This window comes from Oncorhynchus clarkii, chromosome 5, assembly GCF_045791955.1.
Source record: "Oncorhynchus clarkii lewisi isolate Uvic-CL-2024 chromosome 5, UVic_Ocla_1.0, whole genome shotgun sequence".
Taxonomy (NCBI): domain Eukaryota; kingdom Metazoa; phylum Chordata; class Actinopteri; order Salmoniformes; family Salmonidae; genus Oncorhynchus; species Oncorhynchus clarkii.
The window spans coordinates 97,596,540-97,618,948 of NC_092151.1; the positions used below are offsets into that span (position 1 = coordinate 97,596,540).

At 45.8% G+C, this 22,409-nt stretch overlaps 1 protein-coding gene across 3 annotated transcripts in view; it reads left to right on the forward strand.

Annotated features, from left to right (window-relative positions):
* The window catches only part of LOC139409600 (chromodomain helicase DNA binding protein 1-like), a 46,497-nt gene extending 27,258 nt beyond the window's left edge, over positions 1–19,239 (forward strand). Inside the window, exons 16-24 of one of the 3 annotated variants that reach the window (XR_011634433.1) lie at positions 3,037–3,173; positions 6,499–6,650; positions 6,875–7,065; positions 7,202–7,300; positions 9,902–9,972; positions 12,143–12,257; positions 12,458–12,562; positions 17,009–17,504; positions 18,917–19,239. Coding sequence is in view for 2 of the 3 variants with exons in the window: in XM_071155007.1 (XP_071011108.1) it covers positions 3,037–3,173; positions 6,499–6,650; positions 6,875–7,065; positions 7,202–7,300; positions 9,902–9,972; positions 12,143–12,257; positions 12,454–12,562; positions 17,009–17,504; positions 18,917–19,039 (1,493 nt within the window). In the remaining variant the exon portion in view is untranslated. Of the gene's footprint in view, positions 1–3,036; positions 3,174–6,498; positions 6,651–6,874; positions 7,066–7,201; positions 7,301–9,901; positions 9,973–12,142; positions 12,258–12,453; positions 12,563–17,008; positions 17,505–18,916 lie in introns of those variants that run through there. The other 2 variants (XM_071155007.1, XM_071155008.1) reach the window with 2 other exon arrangements.
* The last annotated feature ends 3,170 nt before the right edge of the window (positions 19,240–22,409 follow it).

Sequence of the window (22,409 nt, forward strand, 5' to 3'; positions counted from 1 at the left end):
TAGCCTAGTGGTTAGAGCGTTGGGCCAGTAACCAGCAGGTAGCCTAGTGGTTAGAGTGTTGGACCAGTAACCAGCAGGTAGCCTAGTGGTTAGAGCGTTGGGCCAGTAACCTGCAGGTAGTCTAGTGGTTAGAGCGTTGGGCCAGTAACCTGCAGGTAGTCTAGTGGTTAGTGTTGGGCCAGTAACCAGCAGGTAGCCTAGTGGTTAGAGTGTTGGGCCAGTAACCAGCAGATAGCCTAGTGGTTAGAGTGTTGGGCCAGTAACCAGCAGGTAGCCTAGTGGTTAGAGTGTTGGGCCAGTAACCAGCAGGTAGCCTAGTGGTTAGAGTGTTGGGCCAGTAACCAGCAGGTAGCCTAGTGGTTAGAGTGTTGGGCCAGTAACCAGCAGGTAGCCTAGTGGTTAGAGTGTTGGGCCAGTAACCAGCAGGTAGCCTAGTGGTTAGAGTGTTGGGCCAGTAACCAGCAGGTAGCCTAGTGGTTAGAGTGTTGGGCCAGTAACCAGCAGATAGCCTAGTGGTTAGAGTGTTGGGCCAGTAACCAGCAGGTAGCCTAGTGGTTAGAGTGTTGGGCCAGTAACCAGCAGGTAGCCTAGTGGTTAGAGTGTTGGGCCAGTAACCAGCAGGTAGCCTAGTGGTTAGAGTGTTGGGCCAGTAACCAGCAGGTAGCCTAGTGGTTAGAGTGTTGGACTAGTGACCAGCAGGTAGCCTAATGGTTAGAGTGTTGGGCCAGTAACCAGCAGGTAGCCTAGTGGTTAGAGTGTTGGGCCAGTAACCAGCAGGTAGCCTAGTGGTTAGAGCATTGGGCCAGTAACCAGCAGGTAGCCTAGTGGTTAGAGTGTTGGGCCAGTAACCAGCAGGTAGCCTAGTAGTTAGAGTGTTGGGCCAGTAACCAGCAGGTAGCCTAGTGGTTAGAGTGTTGGGCCAGTGACCAGCAGGTAGCCTAATGGTTAGAACGTTGGGCCAGTAACCAGCAGGTAGCCTAGTGGTTAGAACGTTGGGCCAGTAACCAAAAGGTTATTGGTTTGAAAACCCGAGCAAATCACTTAATCCTGATTTGCTCCAGAGTTGCTGTATTACTTATGGCTGAGCCTCTAAAACAACACATTACACTGAGTCTTTTGTATATGACAATAACACATTACACTGAGTCTTTTGTATATGACAATAACACATTACACTGAGTCTTTTGTATATGACAATATATCTTTATTTATTCATGTTTTCCCCTCTCCCTGTCTCTCTCTCTCTCCCTGTCTCTCTCCCTGTCCCTGTCCCTCTCTCCCTGTCCCTGTCCCTCTCTCCCTGTCCCTGTCCCTCTCTCCCTGTCTCTGTCTCTCTCCCTGTCCCTCTCCCTCTCTCTCTCTCCCTCTCTGTCTCTCTCCCTGTCCCTGTCCCTCTCTCCCTGTCCCTGTCCCTCTCTCCCTGTCCCTGTCCCTCTCTCCCTGTCTCTGTCTCTCTCCCTGTCTCTCTCCCTGTCCCTCTCTCTCCCTGTCTCTCTCTCCCTGTCTCTCTGTCCCTGTCCCTCTCTCTCCCTCTCCCTCTCTCTCTCTCTCCCTGTCCCTCTTTTTGTCCCTGTCCCTCTCTCCCTCCCTGTCTCTCTCTCCCTGTCTCTCTCTCCCTGTCCCTCTCTCTCCCTGTCTCTTTTTGTCCCTGTCCCTCTCTCTCTCCCTGTCTCCCTCTCTCTCTCTCCCTGTCCCTCTTTTTGTCCCTGTCCCTCTCTCCCTCCCTGCCTCTCTCTCCCTGTCCCTCTCTCTGTCCCTCTCTCTCTCCCTGTCCCTGTCTCTCTCCCTGTCTCTCTCTCCCTGTCCCTCTTTTTGTCCCTGTCCCTCTCTCCCTCCCTGTCTCTCTCTCCCTGTCCCTCTCTCTGTCCCTCTCTCTCTCTCTGTCCCTCTCTCTCTCCCTGTCCCTGTCTCTCTCCCTGTCCCTCTTTTTGTCCCTGTCCCTCTCTCTCCCTCTCTCTCTCTCCCTGTCCCTCTTTTTGTCCCTGTCCCTCTCTCCCTCCCTGTCTCTCTCTCCCTGTCCCTCTCTCTGTCCCTCTCTCTCTCCCTGTCCCTTTCTCTGTCCCTGTCTCTCCCTGTCCCTCTCTCTGTCCCTGTCTCTCTCCCTGTCCCTCTCTCTGTCCCTGTCTCTCTCCCTGTCCCTCTCTCTGTCCCTGTCTCTCTCCCTGTCCCTCTCTCCCTCCCTGTCTCTCTCTCCCTGTCCCTCTCCCTGTCCCTGTCTCTCTCCCTGTCCCTCTCCCTGTCCCTCTCCCTGTCCCTGTCTCTCTCCCTGTCTCTCTCCCTGTCCCTGTCTCTCTCCCTGTCCCTGTCTCTCTCCCTGTCTCTCTCCCTGTCCCTCTCTCCCTCCCTGTCTCTCTCTCCCTGTCCCTCTCCCTGTCCCTGTCTCTCTCCCTGTCCCTCTCCCTGTCCCTCTCCCTGTCCCTGTCTCTCTCCCTGTCTCTCTCCCTGTCCCTGTCTCTCTCCCTGTCCCTCTCCCTGTCCCTCTCTCTCTCCCTGTCCCTCTCTCTGTCCCTGTCTCTCTCCCTGTCCCTGTCTCTCTCCCTGTCTCTCTCCCTCTCCCTGTCTCTCTCCCTGTCCCTCTCCCTGTCCCTCTCTCTGTCCCTGTCTCTCTCCCTGTCCCTCTCTCTCTCTCTCTGTCCCTGTCTCTCTCCCTGTCCCCTCTCTGTCCCTCTCTCTCTCCCTGTCCCTGTCCCTCTCTGTCCCTCTCTCTCTCTCCCTGTCCCTGTCTCTCTCTGTCCCTGTCTCTCTCCCTGTCCCTCTCTCTGTCCCTCTCTCTCCCCCTGTCCCTCTCTCTGTCCCTCTCTCTCTCCCTGTCCCTCTCTCTCTCTCTCCCTGTCCCTCTCTCTCTCCCTGTCCCTCTCTCTGTCCCTGTCTCTCTCCCTGTCCCTCTCTCTCTCTCCCTGTCCCTGTGTCTCTCTGTCCCTGTCTCTCTCCCTGTCCCTCTCCCTGTCCCTCTCTCTCTCCCTGTCCCTGTCTCTCTCCCTGTCCCTGTCTCTCTCCCTGTCCCCTCTCTCTGTCCCTGTCTCTCTCCCTGTCCAGACCACATGTACTACTTTGAAGGGAGGGATTACTCCCGGGAGGTGAGCTCTGAGGACCAGAGGACCTTCAGTCATCTCCTGGAGGAAGAGGCAAGAGGAGGAGGAGGAGAGAGACGAGCGACACGACACAACGATGAAGTAAGACTCTGTTACCGTCTCCTCACCTCTACTCTACTAGACCAGTGTGATGGTGGGCTAATGACTAACATCATTACTCACAAACATAGAAATAGGACATCTTTATTCTACACCTTTCACTAGTAGCACTGTTAGACAGACAGGGTATGTTGTTGGAGTGTAATGTTAGACAGACAGACAATGTTGTTGGAGTGTAATGTTAGACAGACAGACAGGGTATGTTGTTGGAGTGTAATGTTAGACAGACAGACAGACAGACAGGGTATGTTGTTGGAGTGTAATGTTAGACAGACAGGGTATGCTGTTGGAGTGTAATGTTAGACAGACAGACAGACAGACAGGGTATGTTGTTGGAGTGTAATGTTAGACAGACAGGGTATGTTGTTGGAGTGTAATGTTAGACAGACAGGGTATGTTGTTGGAGTGTAATGTTAGACAGACAGACAATGTTGTTGGAGTGTAATGTTAGACAGATAGACAGGGTATGTTGTTGGAGTGTAATGTTAGACAGACAGGGTATGTTGTTGGAGTGTAATGTCAGACAGACAGACAGGGTATGTTGTTGGAGTGTAATGTTAGACAGACAGGGTATGTTGTTGGAGTGTAATGTTAGACAGACAGGGTATGTTGTTGGAGTGTAATGTTAGACAGACAGACAATGTTGTTGGAGTGTAATGTTAGACAGACAGACAGGGTATGTTGTTGGAGTGTAATGTTAGACAGACAGGGTATGTTGTTGGAGTGTAATGTTAGACAGACAGGGTATGTTGTTGGAGTGTAATGTTAGACAGACAGGGTATGTTGTTGGAGTGTAATGTTAGACAGACTGGGTATGTTGTTGGAGTGTAATGTTAGACAGACAGACAGACAGGGTATGCTGTTGGAGTGTAATGTCAGACAGACAGACAGACAGAAAGGTTATGTTGTTGGAGTGTAATGTCAGACAGACAGGTTATGTTGTTGGAGTGTAATGTCAGACAGACAGGGTATGTTGTTGGAGTGTAATTTTAGACAGACAGTCAGACAATGTTGTTGGAGTGTAATGTTAGACAGACAGACAGGGTATGTTGTTGGAGTGTACTGTTAGACAGACAGACAGGGTATGTTGTTGGAGTGTACTGTTAGACAGACAGACAGACAGACAGGGTATGTTGTTGGAGTGTAATGTCAGACAGACAGGGTATGTTGTTGGAGTGTACTGTTAGACAGACAGACAGGGTATGTTGTTGGAGTGTAATGTTAGACAGACAGACAGACAGGGTATGTTGTTGGAGTGTAATGTCAGACAGACAGGGTATGTTGTTGGAGTGTACTGTTAGACAGACAGACAGGGTATGTTGTTGGAGTGTAATGTTAGACAGACAGTCAGACAATGTAGTTGGAGTGTAATGTTAGACAGACAGACAGGGTATGTTGTTGGAGTGTAATGTCAGGCAGACAGGGTATGTTGTTGGAGTGTAATGTCAGGCAGACAGGGTATGTTGTTGGAGTGTAATGTTAGACAGACAGGGTATGTTGTTGGAGTGTAATGTCAGACAGACAGGGTATGTTGTTGGAGTGTAATGTCAGGCAGACAGACAGGGTATGTTGTTGGAGTGTAATGTTAGACAGACAGACAGTCAGACAATGTTGTTGGAGTGTAATGTTAGACAGACAGACAGGGTATGTTGTTGGAGTGTAATGTCAGGCAGACAGGGTATGTTGTTGGAGTGTAATGTTAGACAGACAGGGTATGTTGTTGGAGTGTAATGACAGACAGACAGGGTATGTTGTTGGAGTGTAATGTTAGACAGACAGACAATGTTGTTGGAGTGTAATGTTAGACAGACAGACAGGGTATGTTGTTGGAGTGTAATGTTAGACAGACAGGGTATGTTGTTGGAGTGTAATGTTAGACAGACTGGGTATGTTGTTGGAGTGTAATGTTAGACAGACAGACAGACAGACAGGGTATGCTGTTGGAGTGTAATGTCAGACAGACAGACAGACAGAAAGGTTATGTTGTTGGAGTGTAATGTCAGACAGACAGGTTATGTTGTTGGAGTGTAATGTCAGACAGACAGGGTATGTTGTTGGAGTGTAATTTTAGACAGACAGTCAGACAATGTTGTTGGAGTGTAATGTTAGACAGACAGACAGGGTATGTTGTTGGAGTGTACTGTTAGACAGACAGACAGGGTATGTTGTTGGAGTGTACTGTTAGACAGACAGACAGGGTATGTTGTTGGAGTGTAATTTTAGACAGACAGTCAGACAATGTTGTTGGAGTGTAATGTTAGACAGACAGACAGACAGGGTATGTTGTTGGAGTGTAATGTCAGACAGACAGGGTATGTTGTTGGAGTGTACTGTTAGACAGACAGACAGGGTATGTTGTTGGAGTGTAATGTTAGACAGACAGACAGACAGGGTATGTTGTTGGAGTGTAATGTCAGACAGACAGGGTATGTTGTTGGAGTGTAATGTTAGACAGACAGTCAGACAATGTAGTTGGAGTGTAATGTTAGACAGACAGACAGGGTATGTTGTTGGAGTGTAATGTCAGGCAGACAGGGTATGTTGTTGGAGTGTAATGTCAGGCAGACAGGGTATGTTGTTGGAGTGTAATGTTAGACAGACAGGGTATGTTGTTGGAGTGTAATGTCAGACAGACAGGGTATGTTGTTGGAGTGTAATGTCAGGCAGACAGACAGGGTATGTTGTTGGAGTGTAATGTTAGACAGACAGACAGTCAGACAATGTTGTTGGAGTGTAATGTTAGACAGACAGACAGGGTATGTTGTTGGAGTGTAATGTCAGGCAGACAGGGTATGTTGTTGGAGTGTAATGTTAGACAGACAGGGTATGTTGTTGGAGTGTAATGACAGACAGACAGGGTATGTTGTTGGAGTGTAATGTCAGGCAGACAGACAGGGTATGTTGTTGGAGTGTAATGTCAGGCAGACAGACAGGGTATGTTGTTGGAGTGTAATGACAGACAGACAGACATACAGACAGACAGACAGACAGACAGACAGACAGGGTATGTTGTTGAAATTGGGCAGACTATGCATTGTCAATTGTCTGTGATTGGCTAAGCCATGTACTGTATACTGTCTGTCTGTTGGCTGAAGTTATAGTATGTCTTCCAAATGGCACCTTACTCCCTATAAAGTGCACCACTTTAGACCATCCTATGGGCCCAGGGCACAGTATTCCCTATATAGTGCACTACTTTTCAACAGAGTCCTATGGGCCCTGGTCTAAAGTAGTGTACTATATAGGGAATAGCGTGTAATTTGGGGGACAACTTATGTCTCTTGGCTGATGTTCAGTGGCCCCTCAGGTGTGTCTGTCCGGGCCCCTGTTGGCCCCCATGAGGAAGAGGAAGGCCTTGACTGAGACTGACCTGAAAGAGAGGGAGGAGGCTGCAGCTAAGAGGGCCAGAGTACAGGAGGACAAGAGGAGGAGACTACAGGAGAACAAACACAGGAAGAAGTAAGAACAAAGTCATTTTCACAAGAAACCAAACAGCAGAAAACTGACTGAAACAGGGAAGGACTAAATAACATTTTCAAATAAGAAAACTTGTTTCTGTTACAAAATATTTTGCTATGGTTTGCAACGGTGTGCATTAATGAATATGACCCTGATCGTGGGATAGACACCTGCAACATAGACCCTAGTTCTGGTTCTGGTATAATGAGGCGTCTGTGTTGCAGGATGGCATGGTGGGAGTCCAGTGGGTACAGGTCCCTGTGTTTGCCCTCTGTGGAGAGCGAGGAGGAGGAGGAGGCTGATGACCTCAGTGTGACCTCTACAGATTCAGAACACTCTGCTATTAGTTACGTGTTGGGCGATGTCACACACCCCTACGCCAACCAGGAAGATGCCATCATAGTGCACTGTGTTGGTATGGAATCATTCTGATATTAAAACATTCATTTTGGTTATTACATTGCTTACAGCAAAGAAAGAGAGCGCATACAAACATGAAAACATTGTATTGAAAACGTCAATGTCTGTGTTTATGCCCTGGCATCTTGTAGATGACTCTGGCCGGTGGGGTAGAGGTGGTCTCTTCACAGCATTGGAGAACAGGTCAGATGCACCATGTAAACAATATGAGCTGGCTGGAAAGATGAAAGGTGAGCTCACATCGTCCAGGGTCACAAACCCTTTTTCCTTAAAGAATATTAACGTGGGCCTCCCGGGTGGCGCAGTGGTTAAGGGCTGTGCCACCAGAGGCTCTGGGTTCAACCTTCGTCTCTCCCGAGCCCGTACGGGGGTTGAGACAAGATAGTAGCTACTAACAATTGGATACCACGAAATTGGGGAGAAAAAGGGGGGTAAAAATCAACAACAACAAAAAAGAAAGAAAATAATATTAACGTGATAGAACTGATGCGGCGGGCAAACGCACTGGGAAAGCATTTAAATGGACGAGGCACACGAGAGCCCGTTAGATAGAACTGATGCGGCGGGCAAACGCACTGGGAAAGCATTTAAATGGACGAGGCACACGAGAGCCCGTTAGATAGAACTGATGCGGCGGGCAAACGCACTGGGAAAGCATTTAAATGGACGAGGCACACGAGAGCCCGTTAGATAGAACTGATGCGGCGGGCAAACGCACTGGGAAAGCATTTAAATGGACGAGGCACACGAGAGCCCGTTAGATAGAACTGATGCGGCGGGCAAACGCACTGGGAAAGCATTTAAATGGACGAGGCACACGAGAGCCCGTTAGATAGAACTGATGCGGCGGGCAAACGCACTGGGAAAGCATTTAAATGGACGAGGCACACGAGAGCCCGTTAGATAGAACTGATGCGGCGGGCAAACGCACTGGGAAAGCATTTAAATGGACGAGGCACACGAGAGCCCGTTAGATAGAACTGATGCGGCGGGCAAACGCACTGGGAAAGCATTTAAATGGACGAGGCACACGAGAGCCCGTTAGATACATTTGCTCAGAAGAGGTGGTTTTAACTCCATTCTAATATGGACTTTGCTTCTGGAAAACAGTATCAAGTCACGGCTCAGTTGTTGTGTCGAGTGCTGCTTTGGATCTCCCTCGTATACTTCTGTTATCGGGGAAAGGTCCACAATGGAACTAACATTAATGTGGAGAATGATAAATTTACATCGGTTGGCCATCAAATATAATTGTCTATGCTTTTGTGGGCTAATGGCCCCCATTTGATACAATAAATATGTTGTCGTGAGGACAGTTATTTATCAAATTTGTACATTTATTTAACTAGGCAAGTCAGTTAAGAACAAATTCTTATTTTAAATGACGGCCTAGGAACAGTGGGTTAACTGCCTTGTTCAGGGGCAGAACGACAGACCTTGTCAGCTCGGGGATTCGATCTTGCAACCTTTCGGTTACTAGTCCAATGCTCTAACCACTAGGCTACCCTGCCGCCCCATTAACGTCGCGACTTGACTTTAACATTAATCTGAGGACCGTTATTTATCTAATTAACTAAATATGTTTAATTGTTAAATTCATCATGTAACAATTAACTCATTAGGATCTGGGGCACCACGAGAGAGGTTCTTTAAAGAGTTACCATCTCCTGAATTAAACTCTATACGGCCTTTACCTTTTCACATCTATAAACAGTAAACTTATTAATCATAACCTTGTATCATATCATTCTGAACAGCCGTAACCTCCTTGCGTCTGCAAAAACCTGAGCCTTACTTATGATTCAGCACAGTCGTGGCCAAAAGTTTTGAGAATGCCATGAATATAGAATGGTACCAACACATCCTCCGAGAGCAACTTCTCCCAACCATTCAGAAACAGTTTGGTGACGAACAATGCCTTTTCCAGCATGATGGAGCACCTTGCCATAAGGCAAAAGTGATAACTAAGTGGCTCGGAGAACAAAACATTGATGTTTTGGGTCCATGGCCAGGAAACTCCCCAGACCTTAATCCTATTGAGAACTTGTGGTCAATCCTCAAGAGGCGGGTGGACAAACAAAAACCCATAAATTCTGACAAACTCCAAGCATTGATTATGCAAGAATGGGCTGCCATCAGTCAGGATGTGGCCCAGAAGTTAATTGACAGCATGCGAGGGCGGATTGCAGAGGTCTTGAAAAAGAAGGGTCAACACTGCAAATATTGACACTCTGCATCAACTTCATGTAATTGTCAATAAAATCCTTTGACACTTATGAAATGCTTGTAATTATACTTCAGTATCCGTAGTAACATCTGACAAAAATATCTAAAGACACTGAGGCAGCAAACTTTGTGGAAATTAATATTTGTGTCATTCTCAAAACTTTTGGCCACGACGGTACATGCCAATCAGGATTTATCTATAGCTATGTACTGTACATGCCAATCAGGATATATCTATAGCTATGTACTGTACATGCCAATCAGGATATATCTATAGCTATGTACTGTACATGCCAATCGATAGCAGTCAAACGGGTTAAATCGACATCCATCAATGGAAAATGATATGTTATCTTGCAACATATGCAATCTCCTTTATTAGCTCACAGTAATTCTCATTTTGATGGAAAACCACATTTTGCTTCTTAATTCCCTCAATAACGCTCAGGAAAAATGTTCTCGATGTCTCTGTCTACTGGCTCTACATCAGCCCTGGTTCTAATGTCTAATCTAATGGCCTCCAGTGCCTTAGACCTAGTTGTAACTGTACTACCTGTGCTGTCCTGCCATCACACACCAGTAAATCAGAGTTCTTTCTGTTTCAGACTTGGAGCTGGGATCAGTGTTGCTGTTTCCTGTTGATGATAAACAGTCCAGACTGGATGGCCAAGACCAGGTAAGTGTAGCAGAGATGACGTAGACCTGTCTGTGTCACCCTCATGAGGAAATTTCCTCTAGGTCTAATGGTTGATGTTGAGGTGGGTTCAGATCCCACCTGTTACATAAGCACACACACACCCCCTCTCACGCAGTACGTGTCTATGCCCTAACATCTTCTCAGAGTGTTAAAGCTATAGAGCCTTCAGAAAGTATTCACACCACGTGACTTTTTCCACATTTTGTTGTGTTACAGCTTGCATATAAAATGGGATAAACTCAGATTTTGTCACTGGCCTAAACACAATACCCCATAATGTAAAAGTGGAATTGTGTTTTTTCACATTTTTACTAATTAATACAAATGTGTAGCTGAATTGTTTTGAGTCAATAAGTAGTATTCAACCCCTTTGTTATGGCAAGCCTAAACATTTTCAGGAGTAAAAATGTGCTTAACATAATAAGTGTCATGGACTCACTCTGTGTGCAATAAGGTGGTTTAACAAGATTTCTGAATGACTACCCCATCTCTGTACCCCACAGATACAATTATCTGTAAGGTCCCTCATCTCTGTACCCCACACATACAATTATCTGTTAGGTCCCTCATCTCTGTACCCTACACATACAATTATCTGTGAGGTCCCTCATCTCTGTACCCCACAGATACAATTATCTGTAAGGTCCCTCATCTCTGTACCCCACAGATACAATTATCTGTAAGGTCCCTCAGTCCAGCAGTGAATTTCACAGAGATTCAACCACAAAGACCAGGGCGGTTTTCCAACTCCTCGCAAAGAAAAGCACCTATTGGTAGATGGTTAAAAAAAAAAGCAGTCATTGAATATCCCTTTGATCATGGTGAAGTTATTAGTTACACTTTGGATGGTGTATCAATACACCCAGTCACTACAAAGATACAGGCGTCCTTCCTAACTCAGTTGCCGGAGAAGAAGGAAACTGCTCACCATGAGGCCAATGGTGACTTTAAAACAGTTAGAGTTTAATGGCTGTGACAGGAGAAAACTGAGGAGGGATCAACAACATTGTAGTTACTCCACAATACTAAACTAATTGAGAGTGAAAAGAACGAAGCCTGTACAGAATACAAATATTCCAAAACATGTACCCTGTTTGCAACAAGGGACTAAAGTAATACTGTAAAAATATGGCAACGCAATTCACTTTTTGTCCTGAATACAAAGTGTTATGTTTCGGGCAAATCCAATACAACACATTACTGAGTACCACTCTCCATATTTTCAAGCACAGTGTTATGGGTATGCTTGTTATCATTAAGGGCTAGTGAGTTTTTCAGGATAGAAAATAAATGGAATGGAGCTAAGCACAGGCAAAAAGGAAAACCTGGTTCAGGTCTGCTTTCCACCAGACACTGGGAGATGGCTTCACCTTTCATCAGGACAAGAACCTAAAGCACCTAGGCCAAATCTACACTGGAATTGCTTACCAAGAAGACGGTGAATATTCATCAGTGGCAGTTACAGTTTTGACTTAAATCTGGTTGAAAATCTATGACAAGACCTGAAGATAACAATGATCAACAACCAATTTGAGATAGAAAATAATAACGTGCAAATGTTGCACAATCCAGGTGTGGAAAGTTCTAGAAACTTACCCAGAAAGACTCACAGCTGTAATCGCTGCCAAAGGTGCTTCTACAAAGTATTGAGTCAGGGGTGTGGATACATCTCTAAATGAGATATTTATGTATTTAATTTTCAATGATTAGCAAAATAAATCTAAAAACATGTTTTGACTTGGTCATTATGGGGTATTGTGTAGAAAAAAAATCTGTTTAATCAATTTGAATTCAGGCGGTAACACAACAAGATGTGGAATAAGTCAAAGGGTATGAATGCTTTCTGTAGGCGCTGTATGTTCCTGTGTGTGCCCAAAGGTAATCACATTCGTCAGAAAGTCGGGACATTCTGCTCTGACATAATTAAGATACCTGTGTAATTATGATGATGATGTACCTGATTTGTATAATGAGTGATTTGTTCCCTCCCTCCTGTTCTCAGATGACCCTGATGTGATGTGATGTGTTCTGTCCGTCCGTCCGTCCGTCCCCAGGTTGTTCTGATGTGTCTGTCCGTCCGTCCCCAGGTTGTTCTGATGTGTCTGTCCGTCCGTCCCCAAGTTGTTCTGATGTGTCTGTCTGTCCTCAGGTGGCCCTGATAGTGGCCCAGCAGAGAGCCAGAGACAACAGCCTGTCAGGGATCCATCTCTCTGCTCTGGAAGAAGGACTCCAGAAAATCTACAGGGTCGCCAAGACTAACAAGGGTAGTCTGTCTGTCTCTGTCTATGTCTGTCTATGTCTGTCTGTCTGTCTGTGTGTGTGTCTATGTCTGTCTGTGTGTAGTTGGAGTAAGAGACCATTTACTCTGCTGTACACGTCACTAAAGATGCTGATTTGAGTCACGAAAGATTTAATTTGTCTCCTTATTTCCCTCTCATACACCTCTCTCCTCTCCCCTAGCTAGCGTCCACCTCCCCCGTATTGGCCACTCCACCAGAGGGTTTAACTGGTATGGAACAGAGAGACTCATCAGAAAACATCTGGCCTCCAGAGGGGTACACACCTCCATGTATCCTTTCTTCTCCTTTACTAACCCTAACACACCTCCATGTATCCTTTCTACTCCTTTACTAACCCTAACAACCCCATGTATCCTTGTCCATGTACCCCACTGATAATCTCCCTTGATCTGGGGCTCCACGCAAGATCTCACCCCGTGGGGTCAAAATGACCACAAGAACGGTGAGCAAAAATCCCAGAACCACACGGGGGGACCTAGTGAATGACCTGCAGAGAGCTGGGACCAAAGTAACAAAGCCTAGCACACTACGCCGCCAGGGACTCAAATCCTGCAGTGCCAGACGTGTCCCCCTGCTTAAGCCAGTACATGTCCAGGCCTGTCTGAAGTTAGCTAGAGAGCATTTGGATGATCCAGAAGAAGATTGGGAGAATGTCATATGGTCAGATGAAACCAAAATATAACTTTTTGATAAAAACTCAACTCGTTGTGTTTGGAGGACAAAGAATGCTGAGTTGCATCCAAAGAACACCATACCTACTGTGAAGCATGGGGGTGGAAACATCATGCTTTGGGGCTGTTTTTCTGCAAAGGGACCAGGACGACTGATCCGTGTAAAGGAAAGAATGAATGGGGCCATGTATCGTGAGATTTTGAGTGAAAACCTCCTTCCATCAGCAAGGGCATTGAAGATGAAACGTGGCTGGGTCTTTCAGCATGACAATGATCCCAAACACACCGCCCGGGCAACGAAGGAGTGGCTTCGTAAGCATTTCAAGGTCCTGGAGTGGCCTAGCCAGTCTCCAGATCTCAACCCCATAGAAAATCTTTGAAGGGAGTTGAAAGTCCGTGTTGCCCAGCAACAGCCCCAAAACATCACTGCTCTAGAGGAGATCTGCATGGAGGAATGGGCCAAAATACCAGCAACAGTGTGTGAAAACCTTGTGAAGACTTACAGAAAACGTTTGACCTCTGTCATTGCCAACAAAGGGTATATAACAAAGTATTGAGATAAACTTTTGTTATTGACCAAATACTTATTTTCCACCATAATTTGCAAATAAATTCATTAAAAATCCTACAATGTGGGGCCTAGGATTGAGCCATTTGGGAAACTCCCTTGATGACAGGCAGTGGCTGAGACAGCAGATTTTCTGACTTTATACACTGCACTCTTTGAGAGAGGTAGTTTGCAAACCAGGCCAAAGACCCCTTAGAGACACCAATACTCCTTAGCCGGCCCACAAGAATGGAATGGTCTACCGTAAAAAAGCTTTGGCCAAGTCAATAAAAATAGCAGCACAACATTGCTTCGAATCAAGGGCAATGGTGACATCATTGAGGACCTTTAAGGTTGCAGTGACACATCCATAGCCTGAGCGGAAACCAGATTGCATACTTTTATGCTCGCTTCGAGGCAAGCAACACGCATGCACGAGAGCACCAGCTGTTCTGGATGACTGTGTGATAACGCTCTCGGTAGCCGATATGAACAAAACCTTTAACATTCACAAAGCCGCTGGGCCAGACGGATTATCAGGACGTGTACTCAGAGCATGCGCGAACCAACTGTCAAGTGTCTTCACTGACATTTTCAACCTCTCCCTGACCGAGTCTATAATACCTACATGTTTCAAGCAGACCACCATAGTCCCTGTGCCCGATGAAGTGAAGGCAACCTGCCTACATGATTCCCGCCCCGTGGCATTCACGTCGGTAGCCATGAAGTGCTTTGAAAGGCTGGTCATGACTCACATCAACAGCATCCTCCCGTACTGTACCAGTACCCCCTGTATATAGCCTCCACATTGACTCTGTACCGGTACACCCTGTATATAGCCTCCACATTGACTCTGTATCGGTACCCCCTGTATATAGCCTCCACATTGACTCTGTACCGGTACACCCTGTATATAGCCTCCACATTGACTCTGTACCAGTACCCCCTGTATATAGCCTCCACATTGACTCTGTACCGGTACACCCTGTATATAGCCTCCACATTGACTCTGTACCAGTACCCCCTGTATATAGCCTCCACATTGACTCTGTACCAGTACCCCCTGTATATACCCTCCACATTGACTCTGTACCAGTACCCCTGTATATAGCCTCCACATTGACTCTGTACCAGTACCCCCTGTATAAAGCCTCCACATTGACTCTGTACCGGTACCCCCTATATATAGCCTCCACATTGACTCTGTACCGGTACCCCCTGTATAAAGCCTCCACATTGACTCTGTACCAGTACCCCTGTATATAGCCTCCACATTGACTCTGTACCAGTACCCCCTGTATAAAGCCTCCACATTGACTCTGTACCGGTACCCCCTGTATATAGCCTCCACATTGACTCTGTACCAGTACCCCCTGTATAAAGCCTCCACATTGACTCTGTACCGGTACCCCCTGTATAAAGCCTCCACATTGACTCTGTACCGGTACCCCCTGTATATAGCCTCCACATTGACTCTGTACCGGTACACCCTGTATATAGCCTCCACATTGACTCTGTACCGGTACACCCTGTATATAGCCTCCACATTGACTCTGTACCAGTACCCCCTGTATATAGCCTCCACATTGACTCTGTACCAGTACCCCCTGTATATACCCTCCACATTGACTCTGTACCAGTACCCCTGTATATAGCCTCCACATTGACTCTGTACCAGTACCCCCTGTATAAAGCCTCCACATTGACTCTGTACCGGTACCCCCTATATATAGCCTCCACATTGACTCTGTACCGGTACCCCCTGTATAAAGCCTCCACATTGACTCTGTACCAGTACCCCTGTATATAGCCTCCACATTGACTCTGTACCAGTACCCCCTGTATAAAGCCTCCACATTGACTCTGTACCGGTACCCCCTGTATATAGCCTCCACATTGACTCTGTACCAGTACCCCCTGTATAAAGCCTCCACATTGACTCTGTACCGGTACCCCCTGTATAAAGCCTCCACATTGACTCTGTACCGGTACCCCCTGTATATAGCCTCCACATTGACTCTGTACCAGTACCCCCTGTATAAAGCCTCCACATTGACTCTGTACCGGTACCCCCTGTATATAGCCTCCACATTGACTCTGTACCAGTACCCCCTGTATAAAGCCTCCACATTGACTCTGTACCAGTACCCCTGTATATAGCCTCCACATTGACTCTGTACCAGTACCCCCTGTATAAAGCCTCCACATTGACTCTGTACCAGTACCACCTGTATATAGCCTCCACATTGACTCTGTACCAGTACCCCCTGTATAAAGCCTCCACATTGACTCTGTACCAGTACCCCCTGTATAAAGCCTCCACATTGACTCTGTACCAGTACCCCCTGTATAAAGCCTCCACATTGACTCTGTACCAGTACCCCCTGTATAAAGCCTCCACATTGACTCTGTATCGGTACCCCCTGTATATAGCCTCCACATTGACTCTGTACCGGTACACCCTGTATATAGCCTCCACATTGACTCTGTATCGGTACCCCCTGTATATAGCCTCCACATTGACTCTGTATCGGTACCCCCTGTATATAGCCTCCACATTGACTCTGTACCGGTACACCCTGTATATAGCCTCCACATTGACTCTGTACCAGTACCCCCTGTATATAGCCTCCACATTGACTCTGTACCGGTACACCCTGTATATAGCCTCCACATTGACTCTGTACCAGTACCCCCTGTATATAGCCTCCACATTTACTCTGTACCAGTACCCCCTGTATATACCCTCCACATTGACTCTGTACCAGTACCCCTGTATATAGCCTCCACATTGACTCTGTACCAGTACCCCCTGTATAAAGCCTCCACATTGACTCTGTACCGGTACCCCCTATATATAGCCTCCACATTGACTCTGTACCGGTACCCCCTGTATAAAGCCTCCACATTGACTCTGTACCAGTACCCCTGTATATAGCCTCCACATTGACTCTGTACCAGTACCCCCTGTATAAAGCCTCCACATTGACTCTGTACCGGTACCCCCTGTATATAGCCTCCACATTGACTCTGTACCAGTACCCCCTGTATAAAGCCTCCACATTGACTCTGTACCAGTACCCCCTGTATAAAGCCTCGTTATTGTTATTCTTATTGTGTTACTTTTTATTTTAGTCTACTTGGTAAATACTTTCTTCTTCTTGAACTGCACTGTTGGTTAAGGGCTTGTCAGTCAGCATTTCCTGGTAAAGTCTACACTCTTGTATTCAGTGCATGTGGTAAATAAAGCTTGATTTGATACCAGAGAGAATACTATAGACATCAATAAAGCCAGTCAGTTGGTTATTGGCACGTTTTTACAACACCTTTGATAAACTGGGCGCTCTAAAAGAATAGGGTTCCGTTTGGGAAGCAGACAAATGGCCTTTTCTCTGCATTGCATTTGTTGAAGGGATCGAGTGCTAAATGTGTTTGTCTTAACTGTGATGGCTTTGTTTTGTCCAGGATGTTTAGTCCTTAACTGGCCTGTCTGTCAGATACTACTACAGCAGGTCTGTCTCTACCTCTGCTTTAGGTACGTCCACAACACCCTCCACAGCATCAGCCTCAACCTCCAAGGCCTCAGCCTCTAGCTCCAAGACCTCAGCAGCATCCCCCTCCCCATCCTCCGTCTCCCCCTCCCCAACCTCCGTCTCAGTCTCCCCCTCTCCTCCACACTCCCCCCCAGTGCCACAGTATCCTGGCCCTGACTCAGACAGGGAGAGTGAGGAAGGAGAGACAGCCAATCAGAGCTCAGACAGAGGGATTGAGGAAAGAGAGACAGCCAATCAGAGCAGCAGGACCCCCAGCCCCTCTGGACCTGCTCTGCCTGACTTCATGAGAGGAGTTCATGTGTTCTTCTATAACCTGACAGCCTCAGACAGGAAGAGACTGGCCCGCTACCTCATCACATATGAAGGAGACGAGGAGGAGATCATGAGTTCAGAGGTCACACACATTGTAACAGAGCTGGAGAGTCCTGTCCAATCACAGGTGACCTCAACAGTCAGTCTTACATTTACAATTTCAAGGATGGTTATAACATGGTTATAACATGAAAACCATTGATGTACAGTGACACATATATTTCTGATGTTGCTATGGTCTGATGATGCTAGTATTGTGATGTTGCTATGGTCTGATGATGCTAGTCTTGTGATGTTGCTATGGTCTGATGATGCTAGTCTTGTGATGTTGCTATGGTCTGATGATGCTAGTCTTGTGATGTTGCTATGGTCTGATGATGCTAGTCTTGTGATGTAGCTATGGTCTGGTGATGCTAGTCTTGTGATGTTGCTATGGTCTGATGATGCTATGGTCTGATGATGCTAGTCTTGTGATGTAGCTATGGTCTGGTGATGCTAGTCTTGTGATGTTGCTATGGTCTGATGATGCTAGTCTCGTGATGTTGCTATAGTCTGATATTGCTATGGTCTGATGATGATAGTCTTGTGATGTTGCTATGGTCTGATGATGCTAGTCTTGTGATGTTGCTATAGTCTGATGTTGCTAGTCTTGTGATGTTGCTATGGTCTGATGATGCTAGTCTTGTGATGTTGCTATGGTCTGATGATGCTAGTCTTGTGATGTTGCTAGTCTTGTGATGTTGCTATAGTCTGATGTTGCTATGGTCTGATGATGCTAGTCTTCTGATGTTGCTATGGTCTGATGATGCTAGTCTTGTGATGTTGCTATGGTCTAATGATGCTAGTCTTGTGATGTTGCTATGGTCTGATGATGCTAGTCTTGTGATGTTGCTATAGTCTGATGTTGCTATGGTCTGATGATGCTAGTCTTGTGATGTTGCTATGGTCTGATGATGCTAGTCTTGTGATGTTGCTATGGTCTGATGATGCTATGGTCTTGTGATGTTGCTATGGTCTGATGATGCTAGTCTTCTGATGTTGCTATGGTCTGATGTTGCTATGGTCTGATGATGCTATGGTCTGATGATGCTAGTCTTCTGATGTTGCTATGGTCTGATGATGCTAGTCTTGTGATGTTGCTATGGTCTGATGATGCTAGTCTTGTGATGTTGCTATGGTCTGATGATGCTAGTCTTGTGATGTTGCTATAGTCTGATGTTGCTATGGTCTGATGATGCTAGTCTTGTGATGTTGCTATGGTCTGATGATGCTAGTCTTGTGATGTTGCTATGGTCTGATGATGCTAGTCTTGTGATGTTGCTATAGTCTGATGTTGCTATGGTCTGATGATGCTAGTCTTGTGATGTTGCTATGGTCTGATGATGCTAGTCTTGTGATGTTGCTATAGTCTGATATTGCTATGGTCTGATGATGCTAGTCTTGTAATGTTGCTATGGTCTGATGATGCTAGTCTCCTGATGTTGCTATGGTCTGATGATGCTAGTCTTCTGATGTTGCTATGATTTTCTGTGTCACCAGGAGCTCCAGGAGCTGATTGGTCATTACCCTCATGCACTTCCTGTTCAGAAGACCTGGCTGGAGGCCTGCTTCTCTAGACAGAGACAAGTCAACACCACCAAGTTCCTGCACTGCTTTAAATGATGTATCTCTTCAGTACTATAACACGCAGGTGATGTGAGCCTGCAGGAGCCACGGATCAATTCCTTTTGCAGCACTCCCTTTCTCCTGTTACAATACTACTTTAATACTTAACATACTCAACTGATTACACTGAAGTAGAGAACATTCCTTTACTCTGCTTTTTATTTGTATACATGTTAATAAATTATTTTAATTTGAAATGTATTTTGGTAGTTGCAGGCAGCCTAGTAGTTACAACGTTGGGCCAGTAACTGAAAGGTTGCTGGATCGTATCCCCGAGCTGACAAGGTAAACATCTGTCATTCTGCCCCTTAGCAAGGCAGTTAACCCGCTGTTCCCCGAGCGCCGAAGACATGGGTGTCGATTAAGGAAGCCTCCCCCCGCACCTCTCTGATTCAGAGGGGTTGGGTTAAATGTGGAAGACACATTTCAGTTGAACAACTGACTAGGTATCTCCCTTTCCTTATCATTAGGTGTTCTCTATATCAGTGGTTCCCAACTAAATGTTGCTCTGCCCGAAGTGTCCCTGAGGTACCCCCATGGCTGGGAACCAATGCTGTATATCTGACCAGGTACCACTCTAAAGTGATATGTTATGGAACAGAGAGGTGGGGCTTATAGAAAAGGGGCGTGGCATGATGCTCCAGCTGTAGAGGTCAATGAGGTATAAAAGAACTGGGAACTGCTTCCAAGATGGACATCTGTTGTTTTTAATGTAATCTGCTTGACAGAGCCGGTAACGCCTGATCACTAGCGCTGTGTGCACTGGCGCTAGCAGAAATGACGTCACCCAGAAGCATTGCAGGCATTGAATTATTATTAAATGTTCAGCTGTCAGTGATGGGAAACAATTATTAGCATTTTTTTTAATTGGACTTCTATGGGGATTGTCCTGTTGTGCTCTGCTCGGCTTGGTAGCAACACAACATGGCAGCAGCAAAAACGCAATGTGACCAACAGGCACAACCACAGCGGTCCTTGGGATGTCCACAACCTAACTCTTTTACATTTCAGATTACTGGGGTAATGTTATTTGGGACAGCCCAAGGATCCCAGATAGCATAGAAAGGTCCGCTGTGGTTGTGCCTGTTGGTCACATTGTGTATATATGTGTAATGTATTGTTGTCTATGCCCAATAATGTTTGTACCCTGTTGTGCTGCTGCCATGCTATGTTGTTGAAGTTTACATCCACCTTAGCCAAATACATGCACCAAAGTAAATTCATCTCTAGGAGACAGAACGCGTCTCCTTCCTGAGCGGACTCATGGTGTTTATACTTGCGTACTGTTTGTACAGATGAACGAGGTACCTTCAGGCGTTTGGAAATTACTCCCAAGGATGAACCAGACTTGTGGAAATATAATTCTGACATCTTGGCCGATTTCTTTAGATTTTCCCATTATGTCAAGCAAAGAGGCACGGAGATTGAAGGTAGGCCTTGAAATACATCCACAGGTACACCTCCAATTGACTCATGATGTCAATTAGCCTATCAGAAGCTTCTAAAGCCACGACAATTTTCTGGAATTTGCCCAGCTGTTTAAAGGCACAGTCAACTTAGTGTATGTAAACTTCTGACCCACTGGAATTGTGATACAGTGAATTAGTCTGTCTGTAAACAATTGTTGGAAAAATTACTTGTCATGCACAAAGTAGATGTCCTAACAGACTTGGCAACACTAGTTTGTTAACAAGAAATTTGTGGAGTGGTTGAAAAACGAGTTCTAATAGCTCTACAAAGTGTAACTTCCAACTTCAACTGTCTAAGTGTTGAACATTCAAATACTTTCAGAAAATAAAGCTCAAGCACCAAGGAGAAAAGACAGCATTTGCGTGTTACATAAATTGCATAGTTTATTTATTTAGTTTATTTACAAATGAGTAAATGTACAACAAAAAAAAACACTGCAATTTGACATACCAGGTATCAAGCAGAAATGGACTGGATTTGTGCCCATCAATATTATAAACTTACAGTATCATATTTATGCTCGTATATGTTATGTTAACTAATAGCAAAGAAAAGTTTTGGAATTGGCCTAATCAAGACCATTTTAAATCTGTGTGACATGATCCCCTTTGGATGGATCATTTTAGAATGTCAGTGTACTAGCTAGTACACATTGCAGGTTAATCATGAGCAGAGGGACCCACCTAAGTGCCAAATTATCCCTGGTAGATTTAAAACAGCATAATTCTGTGGCTCTGGTGAGAACTGGCAAAATGTTTCACAAACTCATCCATGTTGAGGGAGCGTGCCCTCCTTGACTCAACACTGAGAATTCTGAGCTGACTTAACCTGTCATCCTAAGGTGGTTTTAATCAGTTTTAAAGCTGAGAAGCTTCTCTCGCAGGAGGCACTGCTGACTGGTGTAACAGAAATCTTACAAAGTCAAAATAGCTAATGGAAGACCTCTTTATAAGGCTCTAGAAACACAACCAAGTCAAGGAGAGTAGATGGTCTGTCCCTTCCACTTCTCTCCTATCAAGAAGCCGCTTGGTTTGATGAACCTCATGTTTGAGGTCCTCTAAATCTGACTCAAAGGTCTGAGCAAAGGCAAACAGAGGTTTCACATTGAAGAATGTTGTCCTCTTGGGGTTGAGAGACTGGGCCCTTTGCATTATTTCATAATCCTTTTTTGAAAAACGCCTCTGCAGCTCAGCTGTGAGACTGTCAAGCACCTGATTAAAGACAGCTCTTTGGAAGCTCTCACCATCACGTTGGTCACTTTTTCTGTCCTACAGTGCTCATCAATGATTTGTGGAATCATAAGCTTGTTTTAGACTTTTACACACTGTTTGTACACTTATTTTGCCATGCTCTGTAATCTCTTTCCATAGTTCTCCATAGTAACCCTCACTTCTGTAGTCCTGTAATGGGTCTGTAAGGGCACCTACTAGATCTACAGACCTCAAGAGAGCTTGGTTGGAGCATGCCAAAAGACGTTTGGCATCACCAAGCACTTTCCAAAAGAAAGAAGGCCCCTGAGAAAGACAGACCCTTGCCTGCACTCATCTATCACTACTATTTTCCAGTGTGATATCCTGTAGCACTCTCAGAACTGCAGGAAGCCTGTCCCTCAGATTACAGCATGCCATGTATCTGCAGGCCCACCTTACATCTGTAAGTCTCTGTAGTTCCCTGGGCTGCTGCTGTGGATACAGCTCTTTCTGAACAGCAAGCCACTGGAGATGAACGTACGAGCCAGACACAAAGTTAGAAAGCTTCTGCAGCACATAAAATGTAAATCTTGCACTGTTTTTAATCCGTGCAGACACACCAGAATGCTTTCTGCTCATGACGGATGCACCGTCACAGCCTTGCCCCACCAGATTATTTCTGTAGTCCAGACCGTGTTTTTCAAGGC